This window comes from Pteronotus mesoamericanus, unplaced genomic scaffold (genome assembly GCF_021234165.1).
Source record: "Pteronotus mesoamericanus isolate MK-2021 breed Mesoamerican mustached bat unplaced genomic scaffold, CSHL_Meso_final contig_220, whole genome shotgun sequence".
NCBI lineage: Eukaryota > Metazoa > Chordata > Mammalia > Chiroptera > Mormoopidae > Pteronotus > Pteronotus mesoamericanus.
Genome location: NW_026555091.1, coordinates 8,643,866 through 8,659,166, shown reverse-complemented (window position 1 = coordinate 8,659,166; position 15,301 = coordinate 8,643,866). Strand labels below are relative to the sequence as shown.

Sequence of the window (15,301 nt, the reverse complement as noted above, 5' to 3'; positions counted from 1 at the left end):
CGTGGGGAGGGGACTCTTCTTGCTGTTGCTTTGGAAGCTGCTCCTGGCTCCTGAGTGCAGGGGGCCTGTCCCTGCAAACTTGTCTGTCGTGGGCGGTTTTGATGTTTCAATCCTGGTTGTTGTTTGTCATTGTGGTCATTTACTTTGGTGCGGACTTCTCTCTTTTGAAGCGTTGCTTTTAGATCGTTGCTGTTGTAAATGTTTACTTTTCTCAGGGGCGGTCCCGAAGAGGACCACGCCACCCTGTCCGGAGCTGGGCCTCCAGGACGACGGGACCACTGTCCTGTCTCGGTGGCGTAAGCGTTTTGCCTGCAGAGGAGCTTTCGAGGTTTTCGGTGCAGGGGCGGATGTGACATTCGGGTACTGGTTTCACGGCGCGGGGACGGGGTGGACGCCACGTGGGGCCCCCGGGAAACAGTGCAGGCAGCGGGTTCAGGCTCAGTACAGAGGGAAACGCCCAGCGGGGACGGTCGCCCCCACAGAAATGGGGGCCGAGGAGGCGGGGACCCCAGCTCCTGCGGGGTGCGGGGAGCACGAGTGCGGCCGTGCTTCCGAGACGGTGAGAAAAATCCTGCCCTCCTGTTCGACCCCCCAGGTGATGTGCTGCCAAACGAAAAGACCCAGACAGGGCGGGAAGACTTTTCTTTAGAAAGATCCTCACAAAGGGAAAGGGGGGGCCAAACGCTGCGCCCGTGAGACCTGTGCGTTCCTTCCCTGAGGCCAGCCCTTCCGGGGCAGAGGCGGGATGAGGCGGAGAGGACCGGGGGCGGGCAGGGGGGTCGAGAGGGCGGTGGGGGGACCGCAGGTGAGGGCACGGGCCCCCCGTCCCGGGCCGGGCCGTGCCGGGCTCCGCAGGCCGAGGACGCCCCAGGGGGCCGGGGCCCGGAGGGAACTTGGCCCGCGTTGCGCTCTCGTTCCCCAGGGGGGATGAAAAATTCAGTTAATCACTGATGAGGAAAAACACAGGCGTCAGAGAGTTGGCAGCCGGGCCCAGGGGAGCGAGGAGGCGCCCGCGCGTCCCCCCGTGTCCCGCGGGGGAGGGCGATGCTCTTCTGAACACAAAAGGCGGTGTGTGTGCTGGGGGGAGTCCTTGACCTTCGGACAGAATTCATGTCGCTGAGGTTTCTCAAGCCTCATTAGCTTCTGGACAGCGTGCTTCCCAGCGGCCCTTGAGCTCCCCTCGGGCGCTTGCCGAGCGGCCACGAGGCTCCTGCGGCCTCGGATCAAGGGCGACAGGGCAGACATTGGCCCAGCCCCGAGGAGGCCGCACTCTGACAGCGCCTCACGGAGACGGATGCTTCCAGAATCGCCCCGGTCGCCCGTGCCTGGCGGGAGCTGGAGCTGCGCAGAGCCCAGGAGCGTGGGTGGCCGGGCTCCGGCACAAGGGGCCGCGCTGGGCAGGCGGGGCCCGAGGCCCGCGACGGCTGGGCAGGGGCCGGGGCCGGGGCCGCCCAGGTGGCACGGAGGGCGCTGGGAAGGACGTGGGCAGGCCGAGCGCGACGGCGGGGGCGTGTGGGGGTCCAGCCGCGGGTGTGCTAAGCTTTATGAGCCCACTGGGGGTCCGGTGACTGGTCAAGTAGGTGGCGGGAGTCTGGGGTTCGGAGGTCGGCCGGACCAGAGAGGTGCCTGTGGAAGTGACCTTTGGGTCATCGAGTCCGGGGCCAGAGGCGGCCCTCGCGTCTCGGGTGAAGCTATTGGTTGGCCAAGGTGAGCCGGGGCGCCCGGGCGCCCGGGCTGGCGCGCAGGGTTTGGGTGGGAGGGGGCGGCTTATTTCCCAAAGGTCCTCTCCGATCCTTGAGCCGGGCTGTTCGCTCTGCTGCCTGACGTCTTACGGGCTCCGTGGGCCTGGGGGCGGACATCGCGGTCGGCCTGCGGCAGCCGCCTGGCGGGGCTCAGTGGGAGGGAAACCTTTCAATTAGAAGGAGTGTGGATCTGGGCAGAGTGTGTCCACCACACGCTAAGGATCCCAGGCCGGAAACGAGGCGCGGCGCTCGGGGGGAGGCCCTGGTTCTATGACATAGAGCCGGGCGGCAAGGCCGTGAGAAAGCCGGGTACCCCATCGATTCGCTAGGCCTACTACGTGTCAGTGTCTGTCCTGTATAATTAAGTGTCACTAGGAAAGACAGACGGAGCCGAGGTTCCTGAAAACCCTCCTATTGCGCATCTAAACCACAGGGCAAATATATACACACATGGCTTGTTTTGTTTTTGAACCAACTACACAAAGCAGGCAAAGTCCCTCAGGCCCTAGAAATGGACAGAAGTAAACACGAGAGTAACATGGAATGGTTAATGCCACGGTGACTCTGGGCGTGAGGGGCTGGCTGGAGACGCAGGGACCGGCGTGGCGATCCCACGTGGGGACAGGCAGCTTCGCTGTTGGTGGTGTGTGTGTCTGAGGATCTAGGACGTCCACGGAGGGAAATGTTGAGTGTGGACCATGTGTGATCACGGAAGTTGGGGTAGGAGCGTAAAACTCGGGGTTAGAGCCTGTCGGTGAACAGCTGCGCTGGACGCTTGGCCGGCTCCCTTCTGACCCTGCAGTCGGGAGGGAGCCCAGTGCAGATGGAGCTCAGCCCCAGCTCCAGGCGCGGCAAGGGCGGTGCCCAAAGGGTGAACAGACGGAGCACAGGGGCAAGTGAGCAGTGGGGACAGAGAGGGGACAGGCTGCAGAGAAACGGGAAAGGACAGAAGAGCGCTGATTCACTATTACAGGTGACCGTTTGGCTACATCGGTTGGAACCAGGCAGTGATGAGCTCCGTTGTGGTTTCTCCAGCAGAGACTCAGCAGAGCCTTCAGCGGCTGGGTGGCCCTGGGGACCGCCTGGTGTCGGGGGCTGGGGGGCGGCCCGGCCCAGGCTCCCAGGACAGGGCTCCGGAAGCCCGTGGCGCTGCCTGGGAGAGCCGAGTGCGCACGCTCGCACCAGTCTGCAGGCTCCTGTGGACGGAAGCCCGAGGCACTGCGTGGCGGCTTTTCCACAGACTGCAACGGAGAATCGCGGGAAACGGAGCGCCCCACTGACGATAAGGCATCATTAAAAATGATAAAAAAAACTCGCAAGAATGAGCATGAGACAAGGGAAAAAGAGACAAGCAAGGGGTATTTAGGAGGACGAAGATCTGAGGGCTGGCGGCAATTATAAGGGAAGTTCTGTACAATTGAGAAAAATAATAGAATGAATAATTTTGTGCAAGAAACATTGAACCTAAGCAGAATTGACAGTTTTTGAGAAATAGAAATTTCCAAAATTGGCTCAAGAGAGAAAATTAAAGTCTTAACAGATTTAATTTTTTGAAGTCTGCTCACAAAAACAGGTACAGGTTGTTTTGCAGGAAGGTGTCACCAAACTTCAAGAAGCAGGGGTCCCTTGCTTTTTTTAAAAAAAAAGGATAGAACTCTCCCCACTCTTTATGGGCCAAAGGAAAAAAAAATCCTTGCAAAAAGACAGTGCCTGTGATTTAGTCTCCCACACCTAACTAAAACAATTGCTAAATAAAACACTGTCCACCAAATCCGTGGGCACGGAGCAAGAGCGCACTGGGAGGAGGGCCGTTTGCCCGTGACGCCAAGGCGGGCCAGACGGGACGGGCGGCTGAGCCATCGATCGCGCAGGCCTGTTAAATGAAGAATGTGGGATTTTTTCCAAATGCTCAAAAGAAATAGCAGGCGAAATTCTGTCCGCATTCATGACTAGAAAGTAGAAAATCGTCACAAACAAGAAGAAATGCAGCGTATGAGGGTGTGAATGGGGCCTGAAAGTGAACAAAACTTAAAGCGAATTCATTTCAAGGAGAAACATGGAGCAGATTCTCTTCAAGAAAAAAGGAAGAATAACCATTCTCGCCATTGTTTAAAATTCAACACTTTATTCAATTCTACCTAATATATACAATGAGTCAAGGAGTACATATGAAAGAAATAAGAATTTGAAGATGGAGAAAGTTTTGTTCCAGAAGACAGGATGGAGAAAATCCCAAGAGTCTATAGATGAACCCTTAGAACTAAGAAGAGAGTTCATTAAACAGATATAACACAATCATTAGCATCAAACAGATATAACACAATCATGTGCGTTCCTAAACACCAGGAACGACCAACTAGAAAATGTAACAAAGTAGGCTATTCGGTTATTTATGGGCAGTGGAGGCACAGACACAAACTACTGCCGTTAATTGTGCAACTTGGAAAGTTATTCATATTTCAATTCTTTTTTACCTATTTCTTTTTATTTGCTATAATGACCATTATCTTTTAAACCAGAAGGAACAATAGAATTGAAGCCTTTGCCGTGACATCATGACTGAATTCCTTATGTAAGAAATTGAAGGTAATTTAAATTGTTTCCCCAGAAAATACAGCCTCCAGGCTATCGATTCCTGGCGGCTAAGTGGTGGCTTGTAGGTGACAAGGGCGGGGGGAGGGGAGAGGGGCTTTGTTAGGTCATCTGTTTTCGTTTCGAGTTTAACCGAAAGCTGGGATACTGTTCCTGGATTAATCCAATATGGCATCAAGCCATCGCACTTAATCTGGATGGAATATTTTATTCAAATATCTCAAGATTCGCATTTATATCTATAAAACCAAACTGGCAAGAAAAAACTGAAGAAAAATAAGACATAAATGTGTGGGTTGATGGCTTTCATTAATATGTTTACACTGAATGTTTGTTTCCTTTTTCCCCTATGGCTTTTATTCAAACCCTTGACTTGGGTGTGTGTAGAGTTCATACAAACCTTCCCGGGGTCTGGCAAAACCTTTCAAGATTTCCATACATGGAAGGAATAGATGCAAATGCGCTCTGGAAAGGAGACCAAACCCGTATCTCTCTGTCTAGGAAATAAACTTCTCAGCGAGAATTCAGGCCATGCTACCTTTGTTTGCCCTTGAACAAAATTTCAAAAGACATGAGAATGTGTGCACAGTTTGTTGCTAAAGAATATAGTCAATAATTACTTGAAATTTTAGTGCTTGAAGTCTAAGTCTTTTGCTTTGTGTGACATTAAAAATTGGCTTTACTGATAATATGTGGCAACTATTGAACTGAACTGAGAACCTTAACAAAAGTGACCCAGTTCTTTCCAAACATTTTTATTAAACATATTCCACAGAGACGTGAGGACTTTAAATTGAGAGCCGCAGCTGCGATCTTCAACGAGGGGAGATTTAAATGCACGGAGCTCTGCGGGCCTGGTGGGCCAGGCAAACACGGCGCGCACCGCCTTGTATAATCAAACTTAATTACATTTAGACATTTTTGGATTAATTGCTGGAAATGTGTCTGTCTTTTGCAAAACCTGTTATTAAGTGCCAGGAAACCAATCACAGTGAGTAACCTCAACTGTGTGTTCCCCTTGCCAGGGGAGAACACGGTGTCCCCGGGACACGGGAGGGCTTTGGGGCCCCTCTTACCAGCTAAAAAGGAAGAACGGCCCTTCACCCGCTGTGCGGGGCGCGGGGGCGGGCAGAGCCCTGGACAAGGGCCCAGCCCTCCCGACCGGAGCTGCACTCCTGCTCGGGAAACCGCTGGCGCCCCGGGGGTTCTCTGAAGACCTGTCAGCACGCATGCCCGGAGGAGTTTCATCTGCTGCGCCCACTTTGTTTGCAAAAGGCTTGACAAGGCTCACGCAAGATACAGACTGTGAAGATATTTACAATTTAAATGCGAAGCAATTTGAGAGGGCAGAGAAAAAATGGTAAATCCAGTAGCAAGGTCAGGACCCTGAAGGTCACATCCACTTATTAGAGATGAAATGCAAATTTTGTTTTGCGTTTTCTAGTAGCCAAGGGGAGACATCTAATCCCTTCCCTGATCCATGGTGCTAATAAGCAAAGAAAACGTGTTCCTTAGAAGGAGCCCATTTACTCCTTCTTCTGAGGCCCAAGTGAAATATTCCCTTTAGTCCTTATGATGGAACATGAAAAAAAAAAATCTTTGAAAGCCACAGAAATTACAAGCATAAAGCTCACAAACCTCCCTGGAGCTGCGGTGCACGAGGCTGGGCTAGTGCGCCTCAGCGCTCGGCGGGGGGGCCATTCCAGGAGCTCAGAGCGAGTCCCAGACGTGCGGCTCCCTCCCCGTGCCAGAGGCACCGCAGCCGCGGGCGCAGGGCCGGAGACCCCGGGGTGCCTCTCGGTCCTCCTGCAGGGGATGGGGAGCCAGCCAGAGGCAGCCCAGAGGAGGCTGTCGTCACTGGGTGTGGGCGCAGCAGGCCAGGCACAGGGCCGTCACCAGAAGCGGAACAGCAGTCACCCCGCTCGTGGCCCGCCCCCCTCCCCACCCCCGCACTGCCTCCAGATCTGTGATGAAAGCATTTCTGCTGTCCCTGCCCCTCAGGTGGTGACATTTTGTGTTGGCCGCCTGAGCTCAGTGAGGCAGGACACCGGGCGGTGTTTGCACGTGGCCCAATGCTCACTCGCAGGAAGCACGGGCACGCGTGTCTGTCCACGCGCGGGGAGGCTTCAGAACTGGAGGGGAGAGAGGCCTGTTCCTTCGGAACAGAAATGCCGGAATCCCACCCTGTTCTTGTTTGAAGGAAGGCTGCTTCGCACTCCTGGGACTGAAGCAGAGGGAGGCCGGCATGTGGGCCACGTACCCCTGGGGATGGTCTGGGGGTCCCTGGGCTGGCTGGGGAAGGGGGCTCTGGGGTCTTTTCCTGACCCCACAGGTCTCTGCGTGGTGCCGGGTGTTAGGAGGCCCGGGTGGCACACGTTGCGTGGGCGCCAGTGGCGGCCGATCCTGGCCGGGCAGGCCCTCGGGGACAGAGCCACCTCCCGCCGAGGAGGGGCCTCCGGCCGGAACTCAGGTCTGACGCTGGGGCTCGACCGGTGAAGCCCAGGTTTCTAGAAACTCAAGTTAGAACATCCAAAGCAGGCATAGTGGCTTTGAGGCCAAGTCTATGGCTGTTTCCCCAAATGAGCGATTCTGAGGCCAAGTCCCGTCTCCCCAGGCCGAGGCCCCAGGCACCGGGGCCCCCCTTTCCCCTGCGGGGTGGGGGCGGGGCCGTTTCTCTTCACCACCCTGTGGACCACCTGAGCCTAGGAATCTTCCTCCCATCCCGCCCCATCGCCTGCCAGGAGCGGCTGCCCCCTGTCCGGGTGCAGTCGGTCTTGGAGCTGCTTTCCTAACCTGGCTTGTAGACAAAGACATGTTTCTTCGGATACTAAGCACAGACTGTTAGTATCGCCAGCATGTTCCAGAACCTTGGAGAACGTAGGCTGCGGGGGCATCCCCAACGCTGCCTGTGGGAAGCTCCGACAGTGGACGCAGCTGTGGGCATCAGGCAACCCCCGCTTAGACCCAGCGGAGCAGGCGTCTTGTTTTTAGAAGCTCCCTGCCTCAGAGCTCTACCATGGCCGTGCATCCGGAAACCTGACCGCCAGTAACAAATGTCCTGAAGACACGTGGACACAAAGCTTCTTCCCTCAGACCTCCCAGCAGGAGTGGTCCACAGGCCTCAGCAGAAGGCTCCGCCATAGGGACCGACACCGCACAGCCTGCTGTCCCCCGGCCGCCGGCCGCCGGTCACTGGCCGACCGTGGGCCGGCGTCTGCAGAGCTGCGTCTCACAGAGCCTGTTCCTGTGGGAAACGCGTGTTCCGCTCTCCAAATCCTCGGGTGGGCGAGCTTGCCTGCCGGGGGCTCCTCTCCTGTTAATAGATGAGTCCTCGGTGGTCACCACGGCCGTGTGAACACCCTGACCGATCATAAAATAAGCAGGGCTTCCGAGGAGAACATTTTAAGAGTCCACTCGTTTAAGCGACATCATGAGCATCGTACCAGCACGCGGTAAAGGCACGCCGAGTGTTGGCGCGTGGCACAGCGAGCAAGGGGCCCGCAGCAGCAGAGCTCGCGTGAGAATCCCATCCCTCAGGAAAAGGCAAGAAGCCTAAAAATACCCGACCCATCTGCTTTCACTTAGAGTCCAAACAAGCCACACCTGCCGCAAACGTCTTTTATTTTTAAGTGAGTGCTTGCTCGGTAGGATAGGTCAGACAAGTCGATAAAGGAAGGAACCGGAAAACTTAGAGATGTGAGGACAAAACAGAAGTTAGGATATGAACCTTGGGAAGGGTTCCCCGTGACACCTGCTGCCGTGAAGTGACTCCACGCCGCTGCCTGCAGGAGCCCTTCTGGTCGGTCGCCTCTGGTCCTGTGTGAGTTTAAGGCCCTTTTTCTTTGTTAAACTGGGATTAGTCTATACACTTGATACGAACTGTCATTAATATTATTGGGACTAAATAAGGAGATGATGGAATTAGTTGTGCAAACCCAGCGTGAGCGGTGCCCACAGAGATGTGGAAATAGAGGAAGTTTCACCGTGTGAATTTGGTCGCAAAGCTTCGAGGCGGTTTTGATTAGAGCTTGGGTTTGGCCGGTCGGAACCGCGCCGGTGGGGGCTGGGGCGCGGGGCCTGTCCCTGCTGTGTGGCCCCCGCCCCTGGGGTGGTGGGGACGGGGGACAGTGGCCAGTGAGAGCCCCACAGAGGAAGCAAGGGGCGCGGGCTCCGGATGGGCTGGTTCACGTATGACAATGCCCCGCCCACCTCCAGGAGGCGCTCCCGCAGGGCCCTGGGCGCTGCCTAAGTCCCAGGAGCCAGGACGCAGGGCGGCACCGCAGGGCCTCTGCCAGGCGGGCGGCCGGTCCCGGGCCTGCGTCCCGGCCGATGGGGCCCCGCCCCAGCCCCGTGCTGTGTCGGTGGGTGGGGCGAGGACCCTCGCAGACCCCGTCCCAGCCTCGCCGCAGGCAGCGGCGGCTGCAGTGACAGGTGCCACCGCGGACTTCGGGAGCACCGCGGCCCGCTTCTGGACCGGGCCCTCGCGATGGCCTTAAACGCGGCGAGGCGGGGCCGGGAGCAGAGCCGGCGCGGCCGCAGCGGTGGGTCCCGCTCGGACGGCTGGAGGCTTCCGCTTCGGGGTGGAAAGGGTGGGACCTGGTTTGCAGGTTAAGGGGCGCATCCTGAGGCGCAGCGCCGTCACCTGCAGGCACCGGGCCACGCTGCTCCAGACCCGCGGCTCGGGGAGTCTGTGCCCCAGATGCCTCCCTCCAGGGCCTGGTGCAGCACAGCCTCTGGCGCCTGGGCCTCTCCCCACGGGCCGACCGCCCCCTTCCTTTGCCCCGACTCCCAAATGAGCAGCTGTGGTCGCGACCCGGACAGCGGCGCCACCTGCGGGCCGCGTGCTTGAACAGCGGGCTCAGGCGGAAACCGACCTCTGCTGATTGATCAGGACCTGCTGGTGGCTCAGGGGACCCAGGGGAACACCCAGAGACGTGGGCGCCCCGGTGCAGTGCCGAGTCGGGAGGAGAAGCAAAGCCCCTTTCTCTCGGAGGGTGGAGTGGTCCGGAAGCCCTTCTGTGGCCCCTCGTTGCTAAGAGGCTGCTAATTGCCACTGGAAGAAGAACGACAGGTGGCTCGTGAAACTTAAATGGCCACGCCCAGCGCTCCCCAAGTGTGCCAGGCAGTCTCCTCAGCGCCCAGCGCACACGGGGTGTGGGTGAGGGAAGCCTTCCGTCGTAGCCGGCTCCCTGGGAGGGGGTTTAGACCTTGTTTGCCCACGTCCTTTAATAATTCCACAGGGAAATGGTAGTGACCAAATGTCGCTACAATAAACATTTAAAGGTTTGTGGCTCCTGAAGATTGCTAGAAAGGAAGACGTGAGAAAACGAGAAAGGCTGTGTGCTCCCAGATTCATTTCATGTCAGGATTTGGTACCAGCACAGCCAGGTGCTACAAGGGAGCAAAGGAAGTGGGGTGGGGGCGGGTGGCGTCAGGCCACCCCGGGGCGCTGCAGAGCACAGCCAGGAAGCCATGCGCCACGCTCGGGAGTGCGCCCTCTGCTGGTACTTACACTCATTGTTTAAATGAAGGGATGAGGGGCCACAGAAGGCGCTGAGGGGGTGCCGGTGCTGACCCGAGGGTGGGGAAAGCCTGGGGACCGCGGTCTCCGAGCTCCGGACCCTGCAAACCTGACGCCTGGTCCCAGCACATGCTGTCCATCAGCCGGAACTGGAGGGAACGGGCTGGTACCGAGCAGATTCGGGCTGCCCACTGCCTACGGCAGCACGGATTGGGTTAAAGCGAAATTACATCACAAACGAGAAAGACTTGATACCTTTTCTGTCACATCCTTGAGCCTCCGTTCCCACGTCTGTGGAGTGGGACCGCACCTGCCTCCCAAAATTCAAAAAATAATGAAAGGGATGCAAAGGCTCTTTGAAGACACACGCATGTCTAAATGCAAGACCGTTCTCAGGGTATTCGCAGACACGCTTTCTTGGTAACTCGTGTTTTACTTGGTGCTTCAGTGAAGTATGTCTTTGGAAAAACCATCTAGCATTTGCCAAGGGCAGCTCCCGGAGCCAGGGCAAGAAGTTTTTTTGTTTTTTTCCATAAGCCTCAACATTTTGTCCAATTTTAAGACTGCCCTGCCGCCTCCCTTTTCCTGACAGCTTGTGTCTGCATTCAGTCATTACCTGTCAACACAGCTTTATTTGGCGTGAATAAATATGGCATAATTAGCTTGCAAACGATTCTCTTAATTACAGGTGTGGAGTTGCTTTATTTGCGCAACCTTCACATCTGAGGCGCCTGACACGACCCTGAGCGTCAACTCCAGACACAAAGTCTGTGTCCACCGGCGTGGTGCTTCCAACCTGCTCCGTCAGGGCAACTCTGCCCAACTCCTGGTGGCAGTTTGGAGGGTTCAAAGGCACTCAGCCGCGTTTATTCCCCGGGACGCTGGGCGGCTGCAGAGTTTTCCTGCTGAATGGCCGCTTTCTGCAGAATTAGGGGGAGCTGGGCAGCAGGAGCGGCCGCCAGCACCCTGCACGTGGCTGTGGCTTCAGGGGACAGGGCACATGGGAAACCCCGGGCCTCCCCCGGCCCCCAGTCCGAGCCTCCCAGCCGCTCACTGGTTCCCCTTGGCACCATTTCCGTGGCCGAAGCTCAGCACAGGGGGCAGGCAGATTCTGCTCCTTAACTGCCAAAATCGCTGTTAGTGGGGGGACCTCATTTTTCCAACACTGTTCTGTGGGACATCAATGTCCACAAGGTGTCAGTGACTGTTTGTGAGAGTATCCTCCATAGTCGTGGGAAGGTCACCACCACGAGGTCCTCCGCCACGCTGTCCAGGACTTGACAAGCGGAGGTAGGGAGGGAGGGGCGAAGGGGCGCGCTCTGCTCCGTCGCCGGCTGAGCCCTTGTTTCGGCCGCAGTGAAGGCGGGGCTGCATGTGAGAGGGAGGCTCGCGGGCGGCGCCGGGTTCGCATCCTGTGCCGCCACGGCATGGAACTGTTCGTCTCGACCCGTTGGAAGTCTGTGTGACGCCGGGGGCCTGGTGTCCTTGACCTTGACCTCGGGTCATGTGTGGGGCGGCGCCTGGGCTGGCTGAGAAGCTGCCCGTGGATGCCGACCGAGGATCTCTGAGGTCCCCGAGGACGGGCACGGAAGAAGGTGCGTGGCAGACGGGGCTCCTCAACGTGCGGCCCCCAGAGCGGGGGTGGTGGCATCGCCCGGGAATTCGTTACCAGAGCAAATTTCCAAACCCGGCAGCCAGGAGCTCTGGGGACGGACGGCGGCCACGCGTCCGGGGCCGCGCAGGGGACTGTTCTGCGTTGTCAGAGCCACGCTGAGTGCGGTGGACCTGAGAGGTTATAGGCTGCTTCCGGCAGCTGGCTCAGCTCGCGCTCCGCAAAGGGCCACGTGGAATAGGGTGGTTCTTTCAAAGTCACGGTTGTGTTTTTTTCTAATGATTTAGAATTCATCAACTCAAATGATTGCAGATGTGGCCTCCGGGGGAGGCCCCCAGATGGGATCATCTTCTAGTGAAAATGACAGAGGTGTCAGGTGTAGTAACATTTTTAAATACCATTGGTTCCATTTCAGAAAGAGTGTGAGAGCTTCCCGCTACTCAAACGGTGACTTTCCCACCGTCCTTCCTGCCAGAGCGAATGAAGCGGGGACTGCCGGGCTATGTGCTCCCCGCACGCGCGGCGCGCCTCCCCACACACGTGCCCTGAAACCTGTCTCTGCCTTGCAGGGCCGAACTGCTTCGCGGAGACGGCGGTCATCCCGGCAGGGAGGGAGGTGAAGACGGACGAGTGCACCGTCTGCCACTGCACCTACGAGGAGGGCACGTGGCGCATCGAGCGGCAGGCCACCTGCACGCGGCACGAGTGCCGGCAGATGTAGACCCAGGCCGCGCGCCGCGCCGACCTCTCCTGCGGGGCGCTCCCCTGCTGCGGCCGCGCCGCCAGACCCTGGGAGAGGCCGCCCGGAAGGAGAAGACTTTGGCTGGGGGCTAACGGAACATTGCCAGTACTTTGGCTTCTCTTGGTAACGGTTACCCCAAGAGAAGGAAATGCATATATTTCAAAAGCTCCGCGAGAACTGGGGGCGTCCGGCCCCGCTCTAAATAAATGTGCTATTTTCACAGTAAGTACCCTCCCGTGCACTGTCATATATGAACTGTGTTTCTATAATCGCTGTTAGAGAGCTTACACAGGTGTTTTCTATAGATACCGATTAAAGATGCTGTGCTGTTAACCGTCCTCACCGTGGACCTGGTGTCTTTTTCGGTCCTGACCCCGTCAGGTGACGCTGGTGTGGCTGAGTCCCTTCCCACCTCGGGACCGTGCGCCCCTGATGGATCACGAAATAACGGACTGATTGCTCCTGAAATCCTGCCCGAGTTCTGTTTCCTTTCACAGATGGATGCAGCGTCTCTCCCTGAAGATCCAACCTGACCCACGTGGACACAGTGTCCCCTCGCGCCAGCCACTTCCCGCCCGTCACCTCCGCGCTCCGGCGCTGGGGCCGTGGGGCCGCGAGATAACCACGGGGCGCGTTTCCTTCCGCCCGATGCCCCCAGTGGGATGGACACGAGTGTGTGTTGTGTTCACTGGCATCACTGTCTCTCCGCACCCTCACTATAAGTTGTCCCCAGACCGGGGTCAGGTGGGCTGGACCCCACGGTGCCATCAGGCAGGGGCCGCGGCAAAATTGGGGTCCCCTTGCTTGTCTGGGGTGAGTTAAGGCAGACGAGCTCCCCGGTGAGTCTGTGCCTCGGCCTGAGTGTGCAACCATAGCCCCAGCCCCCTCCGCAGGGGGCGTGTCTCCTCGGCCGGACCGTCCACCCCGCGTGACGGGCGCCTGTGCCAGTCACCACTCCACAGCCGGGGACGAAGCCGTGTTTCCCTCCAGTGTGTCAGGACGGCACTCATTTTCAGGAAAACACTCAGGGGAGGGTGGCCTAGTACCCCCGGCGGGGGCGGGGGGCGGCTTTCCGGATGCTCGCTCCTGGGATCGGAGGGTGCCCGGCAGCAGCCGCCTCCCCACTGCCGACCGGCAGGTGTTCTTGGTGACAACCTTCTGCAAAGGGATGACTCTGCACTGGCCCAGCCCCCGTGGGGAGTGGGTCGCTAGCACCTCTAACAGCACATACGTGTGTGATGCTTTCCAAGGTACCAGACGGATGAACAATCACCGCTTCTGTCTTCATTTCAGCAGACCTCCGCGGGGACGCTGCCCTAGAGGGTTAGCGCTTACGATGCGTATGCATCATAGTTTCTATAGACTGAGAACAATGACATGTACTTCCTACAGCGAGAGCGGGGCCTACGAGTTTACAGACGACATCGATTTCCTCCGCAGAGCAGGCCAGGGAAGAGCCCGCCACCGCTCCCCCGGCTCGCCTGCCGGGTGGGAGGTCGCGCACGCGCTGTGAAAGGCACCTGGAAGTGAGGAGAGAAACGGAGAAGGGGAAGCCCACGCTGGAAACAGGATAGAGGGCGGAGCGCGCGCTGGTTGGGCAGGTGGGTCTGCACCAGCAGGCGGTGGCGGGGCGGGGGTGGGGCGGGGCGGGGGGGGGCAGGGAGGGGCCCCTACAGCCGGCATGGACCTCAGTCCATGGCCGAGCATCACGTCACGTCACCAGAAACAGAGGCCGGGGCGCCCTTGTACCGTGGGTGTCAAGCATTTCCTTGGCGGGCACGGGCCATCTCTTTGCTCTAAGTCATGAGCAGCGAAGACTTCGGCCTCTGGAGGCTGGGTTCCAATCCCAGTCCGACGTCACCCAACGCTGGCCATCCCCCCCTCTCAGACTGCTTGTCGCTACAGTGGGGTGCAAACTAGGTTAATATGTACAAAACAAAGACTAGAAAATAACACGCATAGAGCACACGGTCCCTATGGAAGTGCTTATTACTTAAATACGATACATACAGGAGGACGTAGAAACTAAACCATTTGAAGGTTAAGTCAAAGTGAATGTCTCAATTTAGGGCTCATTTTTTCCCTAGTCTATGCTTCGCCTATGTTTAAGTTTAAAACATAATTATATGAGTATTTTATGTAAAATGAGTATTTATCCCATTTATATAATATCTGCCAGGAAAAATGTTTTTGCAATACATTAATTTCACGACTGAATTTACATGATTAGGCCCATTTGTCTGTGGTGTTGCGTGGCATGCGTGTTGAACTGATTTATGACACAAACCACTTCGTGAGCCAGGTTTTGCACCCCCACATCCTTGAGAAAGTTATATTTGAGAACACTGTTGAGATATGTTCCCCTTTTAAAGTTGATTGAACAAGAGCAGTGAAGTGTATGTCATTAAATAGTACTCAAAATGCTTGAAGTATTTTGAGTTTTTAGGATACCGCCCTTGGGGTTTGTTCAAACATACAGCGTGACTTCCACTCCTGGTATGTAAACAGAGGACGGTCACCGCTCACACTGAACGTAGCCATGCCCCGCGGTGCAGGCTGGCGACCGTACGTCTGCGCCCTTTCCTAAAAGTGATCGTGACGCTTGTAACCCCACGGAACGAGAGACGTGGAGTTACAGTAAGAGCTGACGTTCAGACTCTTTGTGGGCTCTCGCTAGTGTCCCCCGCCGCGCCATGGGGAAAGGCTTCTTTATGAGTAAGAAACAGAAATCTCCCCTTGAAAGCTAAAACAGCACCTCTGGCGCCACCAACAGGGGAAGAAGTGGCAGCAGCTTTTAAGACCGTCACCCGGGCGGGCCTTTGCCCAGGCTGCCGCCGTCACGGGGCAGGACGCTGACGCCCCCCTGGAAGGACCGCGGCGCCCAGAACGACACTCCAGCCCTTGCTGGGGCTTGGAATCTTGCCGTCAAGCGGCATGGCAGTGGCATCTGGCAGAAGGCACTCAAGAGGCTTGCCCAGGACTTGAGAGGATTGGCCGAGGATGGGGAGGTGGCCAAAGCCGACCGGGCTGGCCGAGGCGGGACACCGAGGAGCTCCCGGGGGCGGCCCTGCAGGCGGCCCAGCTGGAACTGG

The 15,301-nt window shown here is 57.4% G+C and overlaps 1 protein-coding gene across 1 annotated transcript in view; it reads left to right on the top strand.

Annotated features, from left to right (window-relative positions):
* The window catches only part of VWC2 (von Willebrand factor C domain containing 2), a 43,725-nt gene extending 31,248 nt beyond the window's left edge, over nt 1-12,477 (top strand). Inside the window, exon 3 of the mRNA XM_054571282.1 lies at nt 12,037-12,477. Coding sequence (XP_054427257.1) covers nt 12,037-12,188 — 152 coding nt within the window. The 3' untranslated portion in view covers nt 12,189-12,477. The remainder of the gene's footprint in view (nt 1-12,036) is intronic.
* The last annotated feature ends 2,824 nt before the right edge of the window (nt 12,478-15,301 follow it).